General features: G+C 48.4%; 1 protein-coding gene across 2 annotated transcripts in view; it reads left to right on the top strand.

The window, feature by feature from the left end:
* Nucleotides 1–14390, top strand: part of LOC142572452 (guanine nucleotide exchange factor DBS-like) — a 131526-nt gene that overhangs the window by 61587 nt on the left and 55549 nt on the right. For both annotated transcript variants that reach the window (XM_075681579.1, XM_075681578.1), the window contains exons 3-6: nucleotides 2475–2589; nucleotides 4186–4276; nucleotides 5087–5200; nucleotides 11020–11136. In XM_075681579.1, coding sequence (XP_075537694.1) covers nucleotides 2475–2589; nucleotides 4186–4276; nucleotides 5087–5200; nucleotides 11020–11136 — 437 coding nt within the window. The remainder of the gene's footprint in view (nucleotides 1–2474; nucleotides 2590–4185; nucleotides 4277–5086; nucleotides 5201–11019; nucleotides 11137–14390) is intronic.

Raw genomic sequence — 14390 nt, forward strand, 5'->3', positions numbered from 1 at the left:
CAAACGGGTGGCAAACTGCCGTATGCAAAGTTTACTTTGCGCGTCGTGTGCTTGTCACAAGGAGGCTGCATGTGCTTCGGTCCGTCGTGCCCTAACATTTCCCCTTTCTCCTAGAATAAAACCATTTGTCGCGCGAAAGCAGTTTGGTCGCATATTTGCGGCTCCCCCTCCGCCACCTCCTCTCCTCTCTGTGCATCCGTTTAGTGAAAATTGTATAACTCTTGCTCAGTGCTCATCTGCACAAAACGGTTTGAGCCCCCGGTAACGAGATTGGTTTTAGCACTACGGATCCCATGGCTCCCTGGAGCGCGTTCATAAATAAAGGAAAAAAAAAGAAAAGGAAGCGCGCAAGCTGGATCCGAGCGTAAACGCTTTACGTGACTGGCCTGACGAAGGCCGCGTAATAAGGATGTGCCTTGCGCCGATGGTTCTGGCAGCTAGAATCGACCCGCGCCTGTAGCAAGCACGGTGACTTAGCGCTCGTCATTTCGTTAGTCCCGGAAGAAGCAAAAATGTGGAAAGAAAACAAGGAAAGCCCGGAAGGGACCTCGTTAAGACGACGTACCAACTTTGTTGTTGATACTTTCGTGCATAATGTCGTTTGACGTCATATTCGAATTATATACAGTATGTTTGATGCTAACGGTACGGCTTGCATGGGAAGAAATATTAGAGCCAGCCAGATGTTTGCACAGAAGATTTTGGAGAGAAGAAAAGTTCGCGATTCCTTCCTTTTCACTCTAGCCCTTCGTATATCATTTCTTAGGCAAAATAAAGAAAAAAAAAGGAACGAGGGAGGAAACAGCGAAAGTTAAATTCAATGTAGTTTCACCGTAAAGTGAATCCTCTTGCTTGTTCTCTGAGCAAATGATTAAGAATCTAACGTCACTGGCCGATCCCGGCTACGGCGGCCGCATTTCGGGAGGGTGAAATGAAAAAAAAAAACACCTGTGTACTTAGATTTAGGTGCACGTTAAACAATCCCAGGTGGTCCAAATTTCCGGAGTAACCCGCTACGGCGTACCTCATAATCAGATCGTGGTTTTGGCACGTAAAACCCCATAATTTAGTTAGTTAGTCAACTAACGTCATCTTCAGTAACACGCGTTGATCTCCTCTTAATATCGCATTAAAAAACGAGATCGTTCATCTTTATATCCGACGTCGTTTGAAACGCTCGCGTCTTGAAATACGGCGTGACCGGTTCATTTAATTAGTGAACTTTGAGGTTTTAACGTTGTTTGCCACGAACTCTTCGTTGGCCTCCTGAATAACAAGCACGCAAGCTTTGTACAAAGTTGCATGTTTTGTTTGGCGCACTTCTGTGTTGATATCCCTGGCTGCTTAATGTTTATAGTGTGGCTTCATGACGCTCGATATCCGCAAAAATAGTGGTACCGAAAGGCAGTTATGCTATCTTGCAGGGCCCATTAAGTTCTTTCCGCGTTGAGGCCGCGTAACGTCGAGAATGTGTGACGTCACGTCGAGCTTGGGTGGGAACTTCAGGGACGACGTCGCCACCTGTTTCAAAGCGTTCGCTTTTCTTAGATCGCCGCCCAGATTCGCGTCGTAGGCGCCGCACCAGAGATCTTGGCAGCGGCCAGAAGGTGTTTCCATTGGTGGGCGCTTTCATGTTCAGAAGTTTGAAAAATGTTCGTCTTTTTCACCACTAAAAGAGATACACTTGTAGGAGAACATCCTGCGTCGAAGCATTAATTACTGTAGGCGCGTACTGCGGAAATATTTTGACAAAAGCCGCATAGGTACCTTGATGGTCTTGGAAGGATATGGCTTGTGCTCACGTCGCCCGTCCCTTTAGGAGCGTAGTCCCGTATAGAGATGTAGTAAACGAAGCCTCTGGCAATCCGTGATGCGGATGCGTACCAGTTTGTCAATGTCTTCCAAAACAGCGTGCGTTCGGTTAAGCGCTCTTGCGTTCCCCTCTATTCAATTACTTTCTCATCACCCCCCAGTCACGATCGGTCCATCCTGTTAACAACGTAGGTGCATGAAACGCTGGTTCAACGACTGACGGTGCTCGTAAAGGGAAATAATTGGAATTGAATTGTTAGCGTTTTCCCGGTTTTGGTTCATAAACCTGATTATTGAACTCGCGCTTCGCGATTGAAATGAATTGCAAGGAATGACCCTTTCTTCTAAAGTGCCCTCTACTGCATGACTTTCTTCTCAAGCCGCGAAAAAAAAAATCCTGCTAAATAAGTGATAGCAAGTCGCTTTGGTATGCGGGCGGCACCAGTATCGCTCGCTCGCTCGCTCGTTGAATGCGCTGTCACGCGTTTCCTGCCGCCCGACGCAAAACCGTCGCGACGTTGCAGAGACGGGCATGAGCGCTGGGCGCTCGCCGTCAGAACCAACTGCGTTCGTTCAGCGCCTGCCCCGTGGGCGAGTGTCGCCGGCAAAAACGTCGTTGTCACTCGTCCTCCGCCTCACCGTGTCTTTTTCTCCTCGCGCAGGGGGCCGAACATGCGAGGGATACCCGGTGCTGACGTTTCCGGACAGCGGTGCCTTTTGCAGCCTCTCCGATGAGGACTACAGGAGGCTGATGCAGTATCTGACAAGTGTTCCTTTGTAAGTTGCTTGTCTGCCCGATTCGGGAGGCAATTTGGGAGCCTCACTACACCGTGCATCGCTTTCCTTAACGTCTCTCTCTCTCTCTCTGCCTTGTTGCGTCTCTCACGTTTGCATGCGTTCGCGAGGACGGGCACTTCGCGTCCTCTCTCTCCCACTGCCCTTTCCCACTTTTCTCCGTCCTGCTAACAGCGTTCATCGTTGCTGAACCTAGAGATTACGGCAACCGATCGTAATGGGGGCGTTCAGGCTGACCGGCGTTCACGCGCTGGCAAATCGCAACGACTGTAGCAAACTATGCGATTATGCGATTGACTGATAGCCAAGACAGTGGCCATTGACGAGACATCGACACTCCGGGACGGTTTCGTTGACTCGGCTCCTGATTGGCTGAAGCAACGAACCCGGTAGCTTGCGCAGCACTGCACCCATGTAGCCAGGGGGACTAACTCCTCTTGTTCACCCCCTCTCTTCCACGTCTCGTACGCCGCGCCGCAGTGCTCGCGTCCTCCTTTCCCCCCGCGCTCCGAGAGAGCGTGTAAGCGAGATCACGCGCCGGTGCTCGGCGCGACGAAGCGCGCAAAGTGACGCGCAGCCCACGCCGACATGCGCCGAGCTCGTTTCCGAGCTGCTATGCTCGAACCAGGGGCGGGGGGGGGAGGGGGGAGCTGCCTCTTCGGCTGCCGGCGCCCTGGTGCTTTGCGTTTATTCTTTGCCTGCTCACTTGTTTTTTTACTGTCCCCTGGCTGGCGCTGATATCTTGATCCTTCTCCCCCCCTCCCTTCTCTCTATCTTCCCTCCTTTGTATCTGTTTATGCAAGCGCGAACATGAGCCGCTGCCAAGGGCTGTCTGCCTGTCGCTGCTTGCCCCTTTTTTTGCTTCGCCCGTTGCCATGGTTTTAATTAATACTGCGACAGAGTTGCGTTTCGAAGAAGTTGCACCGAAGCAGATCATGGAAGCTGAGCCGATGCTAAGTTGTCCTACAGTGCGTACAATGCTTAATTTCACCCGAAATGTAGTATCGAAGCTGCCAACTACCGCGAACGCGCGAATGCGCGCACACGGGGGGGGGGGGGGGGGGGTCATAACTTTTAAATCGGCGAGTACGAGTAGCCTGAGATTTCGAAAATACTGTTACAGCACCACAAAGCTTTCCTGGACAACAGTAGTCTTGTGGAACAACGTGGCATGGAATGTTGAGCTTCTATGGCCACTCAAATACAAGTTTTATTGGTTCCCATCTTATTGCTCAATGGCGTAATTTCGCTTCTGCTCGCGTGAACGTGTGCCAGTGTTTATAAGTTTATCCAATCTCTTTTTGTCTAACTTGTCAATTATGTCGAACAATGAAAAAAATAAATGGTCTTGATCAATCCTCTGAGTGTCCACGCAGCGTGAGATTATTACATTCTTTGTAATTCGTGCATGAACTGATGCGCACACCTGCTCTCTGGCAAACCACACATGTAAGCAAGTGTTGTTTGCGATATTGTGTTCGAAACGGTCCGGCTGCTGGTGTGATAGCGGCGTTTGCAAATCGAACAAAGCTCGTAAAAGTAAGCCTCACGGTGTTCCTTTTTTGTACTTTCTTGCAGACCACAAGACGCTGAGTTAGGTTTTGTACTGGTTGTGGATAGGAGGAAGGACAAATGGAACTCTGTCAAGACTGTATTGCTCAAGATCTCAGTAAGTATTAGAGAACATCTATTCCGTGGTTCATTACTAAACTCATTGAGTTTTCTATGCCATAGCATCCAAGTGCTTTTGATTTTTGTTGAACAGATCATTTATTTATTTATTTATTTATTTATTTATTTATTTATTTATTTATTTATTTATTTATTTATTTATTTATTTATACTGTCGATCCCATCAGGGATCAGATTTTCGATGTATAGCTAATGCGAAAACTAATTTATGCCTGCAGGCGCTTGTTAGTTTTTTGCTGTAGAAGTGGCATTGACACTTATATATGTTAGGCATGCACTGATGGCAGACGTACCTTAAATGACCTCCGCAAGTAAGAAACAACGTAAAAATATGCTGTTTGAGTGAACGTCCGCCTTCACTGACCTTTGTGGGTAACTAGGACAAAATGGGGAGTTTGGCTATATAAAGTACTCCTTTGTCTCAGAATCTTAGCTAGCAACAGAACCCTAATTAAGAAAAAAGAAAGAATAGATGGGGGCGAAATGCGAAAACACCCGTGTGCTTAGATTTAGGTGCACGTTAAAGAACCCCAGGTGGTCAAAATTTCTGGAGTCCTCCACTACGGCGTGCCTCATAATCAGAAAGTGGTTTTGGCACGTAAAACCCCATATATTATTATTATTAAGAAAAAAGAATACTGAAGCAAGGAAATAACAAAAACGTTTCCTTGTTAGTAGGAAAGTGAAAGAAACAGACTATCTCTAAGCAAACACATTTGACCCTCATAGAGATACGAGCGCAGTTCCTTTCATGTGGTAATAACTTTGTCTTTTCTGGTGGTTTCAGGGGTATTTCCCAGGCGTAATACAAGTAGTCTTTGTTCTCAAGCCTGTGGGATTCTTACAAAAAGCGCTGTCAGAAGTCAGCAACAAATTATTCAAAGAAGAGTTCAAGTTTAGGGTGAGTGGTTGGCCTTTCTTAGCCTTATTTTTTTCTGCTCACAAGGCTGCGAAATTTATACTTATAAACATGAACATGCTTGGCCGATGCTACGATGTTAGAACCATTTAGCTCGCACCTGAGGAGGTAAATCGTAGAGTGATTTGTTCACATGCATTTTAAGTGCAGCCAGCGAAACGCACCGCAGCACGTTGAACAGGGCAATATAGAAAAAAGAAGACCCTGTGTAAAGATTCAGTTTGGAGGTCGTACCTCTAGGGTACAGCGAGGCGAGAGATTTGTGTATCAACATTTTCATTCTCAGAGCTATTGCAGACTTTCCGAGCACGTTAAGGCGGTTGAATGCTTCAAATTATCACTCAAGACGCCTTCGCTATGCAACAAAGGAACTACTGGGAAGCCGTCAACATTAACAACCTAATTAATATTTAATCTTTCCATTTCGCTTCATTCCACGGGATCGCATGCTGCATGTTCTTGGCTGATGTACCGCAATGACTCCGTTTAGACGCGCTTAATGGCTAAAGCGCTAAAACCGACGTCGCTACAAGTCCGTCTGGGGTGCATAGGCGTGCCACGTGAGCAGGAAAAGGCGTGTGCGAAGCGAACGTTGTCTTTTAGGGGCAGGTTGCACTTCGCCTCGCTGTGCTCTTCCCCGCACAGCAGTAGGCAGCCCACGACGAAGAAGAGCTGCGTCTCCGAGAGCGACCGTACGTTTGCGAGAACGCTACTGTTGCCCGCCACGAGGTCCCGCAGGACCGGCCACAGGACACTGGAGGAAAGTATGGACACTAGCACGTCGTCCCTAGCGGCGTCCGAGAGGTCCGCGTCCTGCTGCTCGCGGGCCACTAAGCAGCTCCACAGGCGCTCCGCGCTGTCTCTGAGCCCGCGGCACGCTTTGTTCGGGGACAGTAACTCTCGGAAGGCCTTCGCGGCGACGCGAGATCCTAGGCCAGCCAGCTTGACGGCGTGCGGCGCGACGAGCGCGTACCAGGGTACGTCGAGGTACACTGGCTCGATCGGAGGCTCGCTGGCTCGCACGTCTTCGGCGAGCGCGAGTTCACCGGCAGGCAGCAGGTAGCGCAGTGTGTCGGGCACTGCGTCCACCGCTTCCATCCAGTTGACAAGTGGGTCGCCAGTCATGTCCGGAAATGATGCGTAAGCCTGCGCGGTGTAATTTGTTTCGTACTTTGCGAGCGTACTTGTGAATCTGTCTCCAGGGCTGTCGTATTCGAGGCATTCGCCGAAGAATAGCCAGCCGGTGGCCATGGTGTCGTCTAAGGAATGCGATATACGTGCGACGAGCGAGGTAACGTCGTCGACGAGCGATTCGGAACAGATGTCCCGGGCAATGCCCAACTGAAAGGCGTAGTGCATAATCTTGTCGGTCTGATGGAAGCAGAGGTTTCGGTGCTTGATCTGCGCATCCGGAGACGCGTAGTAACTCGACACGATCTTCCGGTTGGTGAAAGGAAAAAGCGCTTGCACGCACAGCCACCCGAACAGGTCCATCGTTTGCGCATCTCCGAACCTTCTGTAGTGCGAGAAGACGGCCCAGAAGTAGTCTCTGTTCTCGATCGTTACGGGCATGGAGACATTGCTGGCTATTTTCCAGTACTTGTAAAACGTCGCTCGCCAGCGCTGTTTTGACGTGCCTTTGGCCCAGTGATGAATATCCGAGGTGGTCGCGGTGGCGCTTTTTGCGTTCACCTGAGCCGCGTTTAATGACGCGACGAGGCGGTTCTCCTGATCGGCGAGAACCGCGAAGCGCCCGTCCACGTCAGCGCGGCCCGTGGTCGAAAAGGCTACGTACAGGGTCCGGAAAAACTTCTTGGCGCTCGCCGTTCTCATTTCTCGCTTGAGCCTCGCCGCGACCAGAAACGTCGGCATCGCGCGGGAAATTAGGATAGTCTTGGACGTGGCGTTTCCACGAAGCGACAGACGCAGCAGGATCGGCACTCGTGCGACCAGAGACATGTAGAACATCGCGTCCAGGAAGTCGAAATTGGTCCCGTTGTCCGGCCACGTGATGCCGCCGTTCAGAAGCAACCGCTTGACGTCGTCGAGGTGGTCTTCGTGACCGGAGACGACGTCGTCGCAGGCGGTGAAGTAGCGGGCCGCCTTCTCTTCGGCCGTCTGTTGGAGCTCGGGAAGCGGGGCGCTTCTGGATCGCTGCGTCACGTTCGCGATGAAAGCCTCGCGCGCGTGCTCGGCCACTGTGAGCGACCGAGCCCGGTGACTCCAACCGCCGCACACGTACTCGTGGAAGTCTACGCACGGCTGGGCGCTAGCGTTCGCGGCTTGCGAGATGAGTGCGGCCAGCCTGCTGCAGGCTGCGCTGGTGCAGACTTGGGGCGATGCTGGCTTCCTGCCGCGCTGTCGCAGCGCCTCCGTGCGACTGGAGTGGGCGACATCGAACAGCGCGGCAGTGACCAGCACTGTCAGAAGAGACGCAGCGACCAGGTCCGATTGGGGCGCGCGTAGCATCGCGGTGGACCCTTCGTGGTTCGCCTCGTGCTCCCTCTGTTTCGCAGGGCGCTCGATAGTTCTGGAGGAAAGCGAAAGCAGCAGGCCCATTTTGACAAGTTAAACAAACTCAGGTGAGAGACTGCGTCGTTCCGCGAGCCGAAAAGCCTTAGTTGTATACGACGATAAGATATCACCGGCGTAAACACATGAAATAAATTAAGAGCTCAATAATAATAATAATAAGAAAAACACGCGGACTACTTTAACTTGTTCTACACAATGAAAAAACTCGCACAAAAACACGTCTTGTCAGAAATAAATTGCAGCAAGTTAAAAGCTGGCGCGAGAACACTCGTTGATTTCCGTATTGACCGGCGTTCTTGCAACTTGAGTGGTTCGAATTTTTAAACGAGTTTTTCCACACTACAGCATTGTGACAGAGAGGTAGCGCAGCTATTACGCATCACACGCAGTTGTGAAGTGATCACACGTGTGGAGTACTTTGATTTAGCTTTCTTTCTATTCGTACTTCGGCTGCCTCTGATCGTAAACTTTACAGCAGTACATGAGGAACAGTGGGGCGACATACTGCATGGTGCGGGTAAGTGAGGCGTGAGAAGTGAGATGGTAGGTGAGAAGTGCGGCGTATTCCATTCGCTTCGAATGTGTCCAAAGTGCGTGTCACGAGCAAACGCAATAATCGCGAGAAAAGTCGAAATCTGGCCGTACCGCTTCGCCGTGGTCACCTTTCTTTTTTTTATTTTTTTCTATTTCAGCCTTTACGCTGCAAATAAAACTGAAGACTTTTGAAGAGACGCGAGATATGTGATGACTCTGAGCGCATGGGGTTCATCGTCAAGGGACGCACAATGAATTTGGAACTCGGGATGTTTTGTTTTTAAGATTTCTCAGTTTACATAGGTATATTTGAGCGATTATTAGCGAATGCTTGCGAGAACATGTTTTCGTTATTTCGGCAGTGGTGGCCGGGAGGGCGGCTAACATCAAACAGCAGCAACCTCGCGACATTGACATAACATGATGCATTCTGCGCCTAATTGCAGATAATGTTAGATCATTTGCGTTGAAATTTTTGTGGTTATTTAGTGCACAGATATGCTTCACAGCAAGGATAAAGAATAACTAAAAAGGGAAAAATATTTATGCCAGGGCGCCTTTAAGCTCGAACCTGTCACTTTACAAATCACGACTACTGACCTTTTCAGTGCCAGGAACCGCCACTCTGTATGTGCACTAATGTTGCAGAGTTTCTTTTTTTTTTTTTAAGTCTTAGCCGCCATTTACAAGAAAGTTGTCATAGTTGCCTGGTTAAAACACAGCTGCCGATTCAGGTAGAGGTACGACCGACAACAGATCTAGAACCATGCCACCACCTTTATGTTTGTGGCAGTACAGCAGAAAACAAGAGAATAATCCGCAACTGAGCTGTCAGGCATTTTAAAAAGGAAATCTGGTTTATTTATCACTGTTCACTAGAAACAATATAAAATAAATGCAGGGACATTTGGCCATCCCAACTGGATCAGGCCGGGACTCTAGACTTCCTATCAAAAGTCGGGGCTGTCTCGCTAGTGTAAGGATGGTTGTCAACCCTGTGTTCACTAGGCGGGTGTATTCGTTTCGCATCCTGGATTTTCATGTCAACTTGCAGCTTTTTTTGTCCGTGTTGACGGAACAGTTTGTATAAATATCGTACTATGTTTTTTCAAAAGCTCACGGAAATGGTAAGCCACTCACATACGGTTCCATGTGAACACGATTTTCATGTGGGATGAATATTCACGTTATTGCTTCCAAGATAATTATGAAAGGAAGTAAAGACACGATATCTGACTAGGTGCGAATGGATCACAAGGTATATATATCGCTCTGCGTTTCGTCAAAATTATGTGACGTTCTACACGCTCTTTTTGTCTGCAATATATATATATAACCTGTATGCTACGCGCTGCTGGAAGCCTGTGTAGTTCAGACAGATGAACTCACCGTCCACAGCGGCTGCCGGCCTTCCCATGCAACACATGCAACCACGAAAGCTGCTTGCTGTTCGAGCTTCGCCCGAATAAGGACAACGTTGCTTGCTTGCTTGCTTGCTTGCTTGCTCCCTACACCATGGCACATACCCACTACCAGTACTGTCCAAGAAGCCGGCGGTTAAACGCAGGAGAGGAGGGAACATTTAAGCAAAGTATAAGGCAAGTTATAGAGGGAATCGTACAGCATTGCTCGCTGGACTGTTGCTGTCATCCTCGGACATGGTGACGCATACCCGCTGGGGGGGGGGGGGATCGGCCTGGTAATTGACGTTAAAGAAATTGTGAGGGGGGTCGTTATTGAAATCTGGTGTACGTGGTTAAAAGGGTATGAGAATAATTCCGGCAGAACCCGTCTCACGATTGATATCAATGTGAATGCGATTAGCATTGGATTAATGTAGCGACACACCGTGGTGCCACCGCTTAAGCGTGAGTGTATGAGACGTGTATGCGGGCTCCTCTCTCGAGCATTTGTCTGGACACGCTGCGCCGTCTAGCGGTGCCGCCCTGAAGTTCGTGCGTGGCGCGTGTCTAAACATATATCCAGACAAGATTGTCGTACGAGCTGCGGTTCGCTCTAGGCCATAACGGTGTTCCATTTTTTTCTTCAGGCCGAGCATCAAAATTCACTGTAAGTTTAACTCTTATATCGCGAAAGTCGCGCCCCGCTAATCTTTTGCGCCAATAGTACTTGCATATGTGCATGTGACCTCATACAAACAAACAACGAAAGCACTGGCGGATTAACAAATGGCGTTATTTCGGAGCATAAGTCTATACAGACAGTACTGAAGTATTCAGCATTCAATCTGTATAATAAATGTAGTTAGAGGTATTAAGACAACAGTAACGCTCGCGCACGAAATTGATTTGTGTCGACGCCAACGTATAGTGAACGTATTTTTTAATGCCGTAGTTTTAAACGTTCTGCGTAGATTACTTCACATAGATAACCTTCAGCTGCATACGACTCGTCCGTTAAAGATGACGAGTTGAAGGATGTACTGGTGTCACCGTATGTCGACGGGGACGGAAAGCGCATACTGGATGGTTAGGCTTTTTCTGACAGAAAACGGCAGAGGAGCCGTCATTTTAGAGGCATAATGTATCTGTTTTAACTCCTTTCGACGATTGCGTTATGTTGTTCCAGTGTGGCGATCTGTCGAAGGTGTATAAATGTGTGATTATTAGCAGACGTCGGGAATAAAAAAAATAACGCGAATTTATCAACTTGGCTTACAGTGCTCGTGAGTCGAATGTATCTCGCTTTTTTTTTTTAAATTTCTCTTGCAGTTAGTGATGTGCAATAACTTAGAAGAACTGCACGAGTACATTGATCCAGGCCAGTTGACGGAAGATCTCGGTGGACTGATACCCTACGACCACGAGCGGTGGATGGAGCAACGAATGGTGCGTGCTTCTTTGTTTTTTTTTTTGTCATTGTTACTCGTGAGTGCCAGAGCGTTTCTTTCTTGTTCAAAGAAAAAATCAGAACTTAATCAGTCTAAGTGCGCGACAGCTGTTTCTGTCAGATGTGGGCGCAATGCAACAGGTCAGAATAATAAATATTGCGCGTGCAAAGGGTAACCGCCGGTAAAAAAACACCTACCACGTTCAAGGGGGCCCTGAACCTGTCCTTTATCGAAGTCGAACGTCGAGAAATGTATTTTGAATTTAAAATAGGCTATTTCAGAAATACTTTGCCTCAAAAAGTATTTTAATGCGTTCAGAAGAAGCGGATGTTATTGGCAAGTTCAAATTTGATTTTGGATGTTCACGTAGACGCGACTACTTCCGATTTTGAAAGTACCGAGCCACTGTTTTTTTTTTTTTTTTTTGCGATGAACCAAACATGGCCAAACGCGGCTGTCCTTAGCGAGCGGCAGTGCGCTCAGCCAGCGGAAGCGTCGCGGCAGCCCGCAGCGGCTGCAGTATCTGCACTACGTATAGGAGACCGCAGCTGCACGCAACTGTAGCCCTTACGCGCAGCGATTGCATTGTGCGCGACAGGGCTTGGGTGCACGAGAGCGCCCATATGCTCCAATGCGTCTGCGCAACGTGGTGCGGACCGGATTTGTTCTGCGCCATGCTTGACCGACGGATTGTAGCCACATCCAACTTGCGCATTTTGAAGCGCTGTCAATGACTCACTATGAAGAGAAGTCCGCCAAGGCGTCTAATCAGGAGAGGCCTGGAGTGGGCGCACGCCGACAAGCGTGCGTGTGATCCTGACCTAAAGTTTCGCGTGGTTCGAGGCTATAGTTGAATGCTCGAAACTAGTCGAAAGTAGCGAGACCCGACGGCTACGACATCGATAAGCAGGCTGTCGAAAGTTTAATTCCTACGCGCGCGCAGCCGTGGCCGAGCGTGAGCAGACGATGTAGTCGGCTTCTTTCGGAAGTACGTAATTCTTACGGAAATTCGAAAGCTGCTTGTTGCTCATTTCAGTCTGTTTATTAAACGTCGTCGATAAATATACGCAGTAACAGCAGGAAGAAGCGCACCGATGCAAACACCTTTCTTGATTGATGTCTGCCATTGGCCAATAGCAACCGCGTATCGTAATGTGCTATATTACGAAATAAAGCGTCTAGAAAAGAGCGAGGAGAGGGTTTCCGTAGAAAAGAGAGCTTTTGAGAGAGAGGCGACTTCGCGCTCCGCTTAAACGCAGGGCCATAAACGGCAGAAAACTCATTTTTGTTTAAAGTATGGGCCACTCTGTGGTTGAGGTTCTCCAAATGTTTGAAGTAGCGACGATAATAATGTGCTAGGTGAATAATTGCTGAATACTTCCAAGTTTTATACTTTATACACAGCATGTGGTTCTGAAAGACCTTGCAGCATGAATGACACACCGTATAGTGTTTTTTGTTTGCTGCCAGGGAAATGCAGCACCAGCAGGAGAGCTTAACAGTGTGCGGGACAACTGTTATGTACAAATTTCTTAGCGAAGTAACATTCTTTTTGTGTGCATTCCTTGAAACACGTCAATACAAAATACACTACGCAGCTGCCATCCCGTCGACTACGATCGCATTCAGTCTGGCCACAAGAGAACGTCCCTAGCATGTTGGTAATATGAACAAGTGAGACGTTGAGATGCACGCGTCGGCAGCAATACAGTTTGTCTTCATTTGCTAAATGACAAATGTTCAGCGTATATGAATTGCTGATGAAGCGTATAACACTCCATGTGTTGGACGAAACACGCGTAGTTGAAACAGATGACGCAGTTTTCGTGCCCCTGTACCAGCGAGCGTAATTGGAAAATGATGGTCATGGCTACACGCCAATAGCCTTGCAAAGACACGAAGTGAGTGTAGCTGCATCTGACAGCTATCTTTCAACGTGTTTGATGCTGGTTACATTACTTATGTAAAAGCGGTGGAAGTTGACTGCGCGAAACGAAAGAGTGCCAGGACTTTAGATCTGATAAGCTCTCGCGCCAGTGAACAAGACTTAACAAATCGTAGGTCGGACGCCCTACAAGATTTGTCTTCTGCACGTAGGGAACGATCCGTGCGGCTCATCACGGCGCTTGCAGGTGCTTGCAAAAGTCGCCGTATTTTACGTGCATCCGCGCCACTAAGAAAGTCCGGAAAGAGACGAAACTGCTTCCCCCCCCCCCTTTTTTTTTTTGGAAAGGAAAGTTTCCTTGCGGGAATACTAAATTAATCGTAGCCAAAGGTCCGTTCGATTCGCTTGCGCTTTTCGAAATAATTCAGCGGGTGTTGCACATCGATATTCGTTTCACCAGTGCAACGCGGCGGCATCTGCGCGTCGCCATTGGCTTCTTATCGTGCAGGCGCGTCGTACAGAACAGGTTGACGACAGCATTCCCTGTACTCGCACGAGAGGTGTGATGCAGCGCTCGCGCAGGAGGTGCTGTGCCGGTTTTACGCGAACCAGGAATTGACATGAAACCGGAATGAACTAGTTCGAAAAGTGCAGGACGAATCGAATATGAGCCTTACATGCAGAGCCGCTTTGCGTCTGTACCGAGCTCTGAGCAGTTAAAAAAAAAAAAAATCGGGGCTCGCATTACGGTGGGTGTTTCATTATAGGCACGCTGTTAATGTCAATTATAGCACAGGCAGCCATAGCGAACTATGCGCCTTACGCAGTAGCGGCTTCACAGAGATCCGAGGATGGGCGTTTTGTACTCCGTAGGAGGTTTCGAACTACGACGTACTCTGATACCTTGCTGTTCTTTTATGTGTGGGCTAGATTTCTTCACGCCTTCTTTGGATACGATCATGACATTGTTTATCTTTGTAGACGTGATAATTCGTCCTTCAATATGCGGCGCACTTTTGCAAGAGGAAGTGCACCCTGTGCTTGCATGCCGTAGCCGATATATGCTCACGTATAATCGGCAGCGTGGCGGGCTCGGAGTCACTCATAAAATTTTTATTCCTACTGTCATTCTGCGCTTTATGGTAGCGCCGTTGTTTTGAGTTTCTTTGTAATGTTGTGTCGTTTAGACTGTGCAGAAGTCTTATAGACAGATGCTGTATATATGCTTGTAGCTTGTGCGGAATATGTGTGTTATATATGTACATTGTTAAACGTATATCCTCCTGAGATGCCTTGTACATTATGTTGCTTGCCTACAATATTTGTCAAAAGTAACTCGGGAGCGATTAGTCAAAATATTCATCCTA

This window comes from Dermacentor variabilis, chromosome 2 (assembly GCF_050947875.1).
Source record: "Dermacentor variabilis isolate Ectoservices chromosome 2, ASM5094787v1, whole genome shotgun sequence".
In the NCBI taxonomy this organism is placed as follows: Eukaryota; Metazoa; Arthropoda; class Arachnida; order Ixodida; family Ixodidae; genus Dermacentor; species Dermacentor variabilis.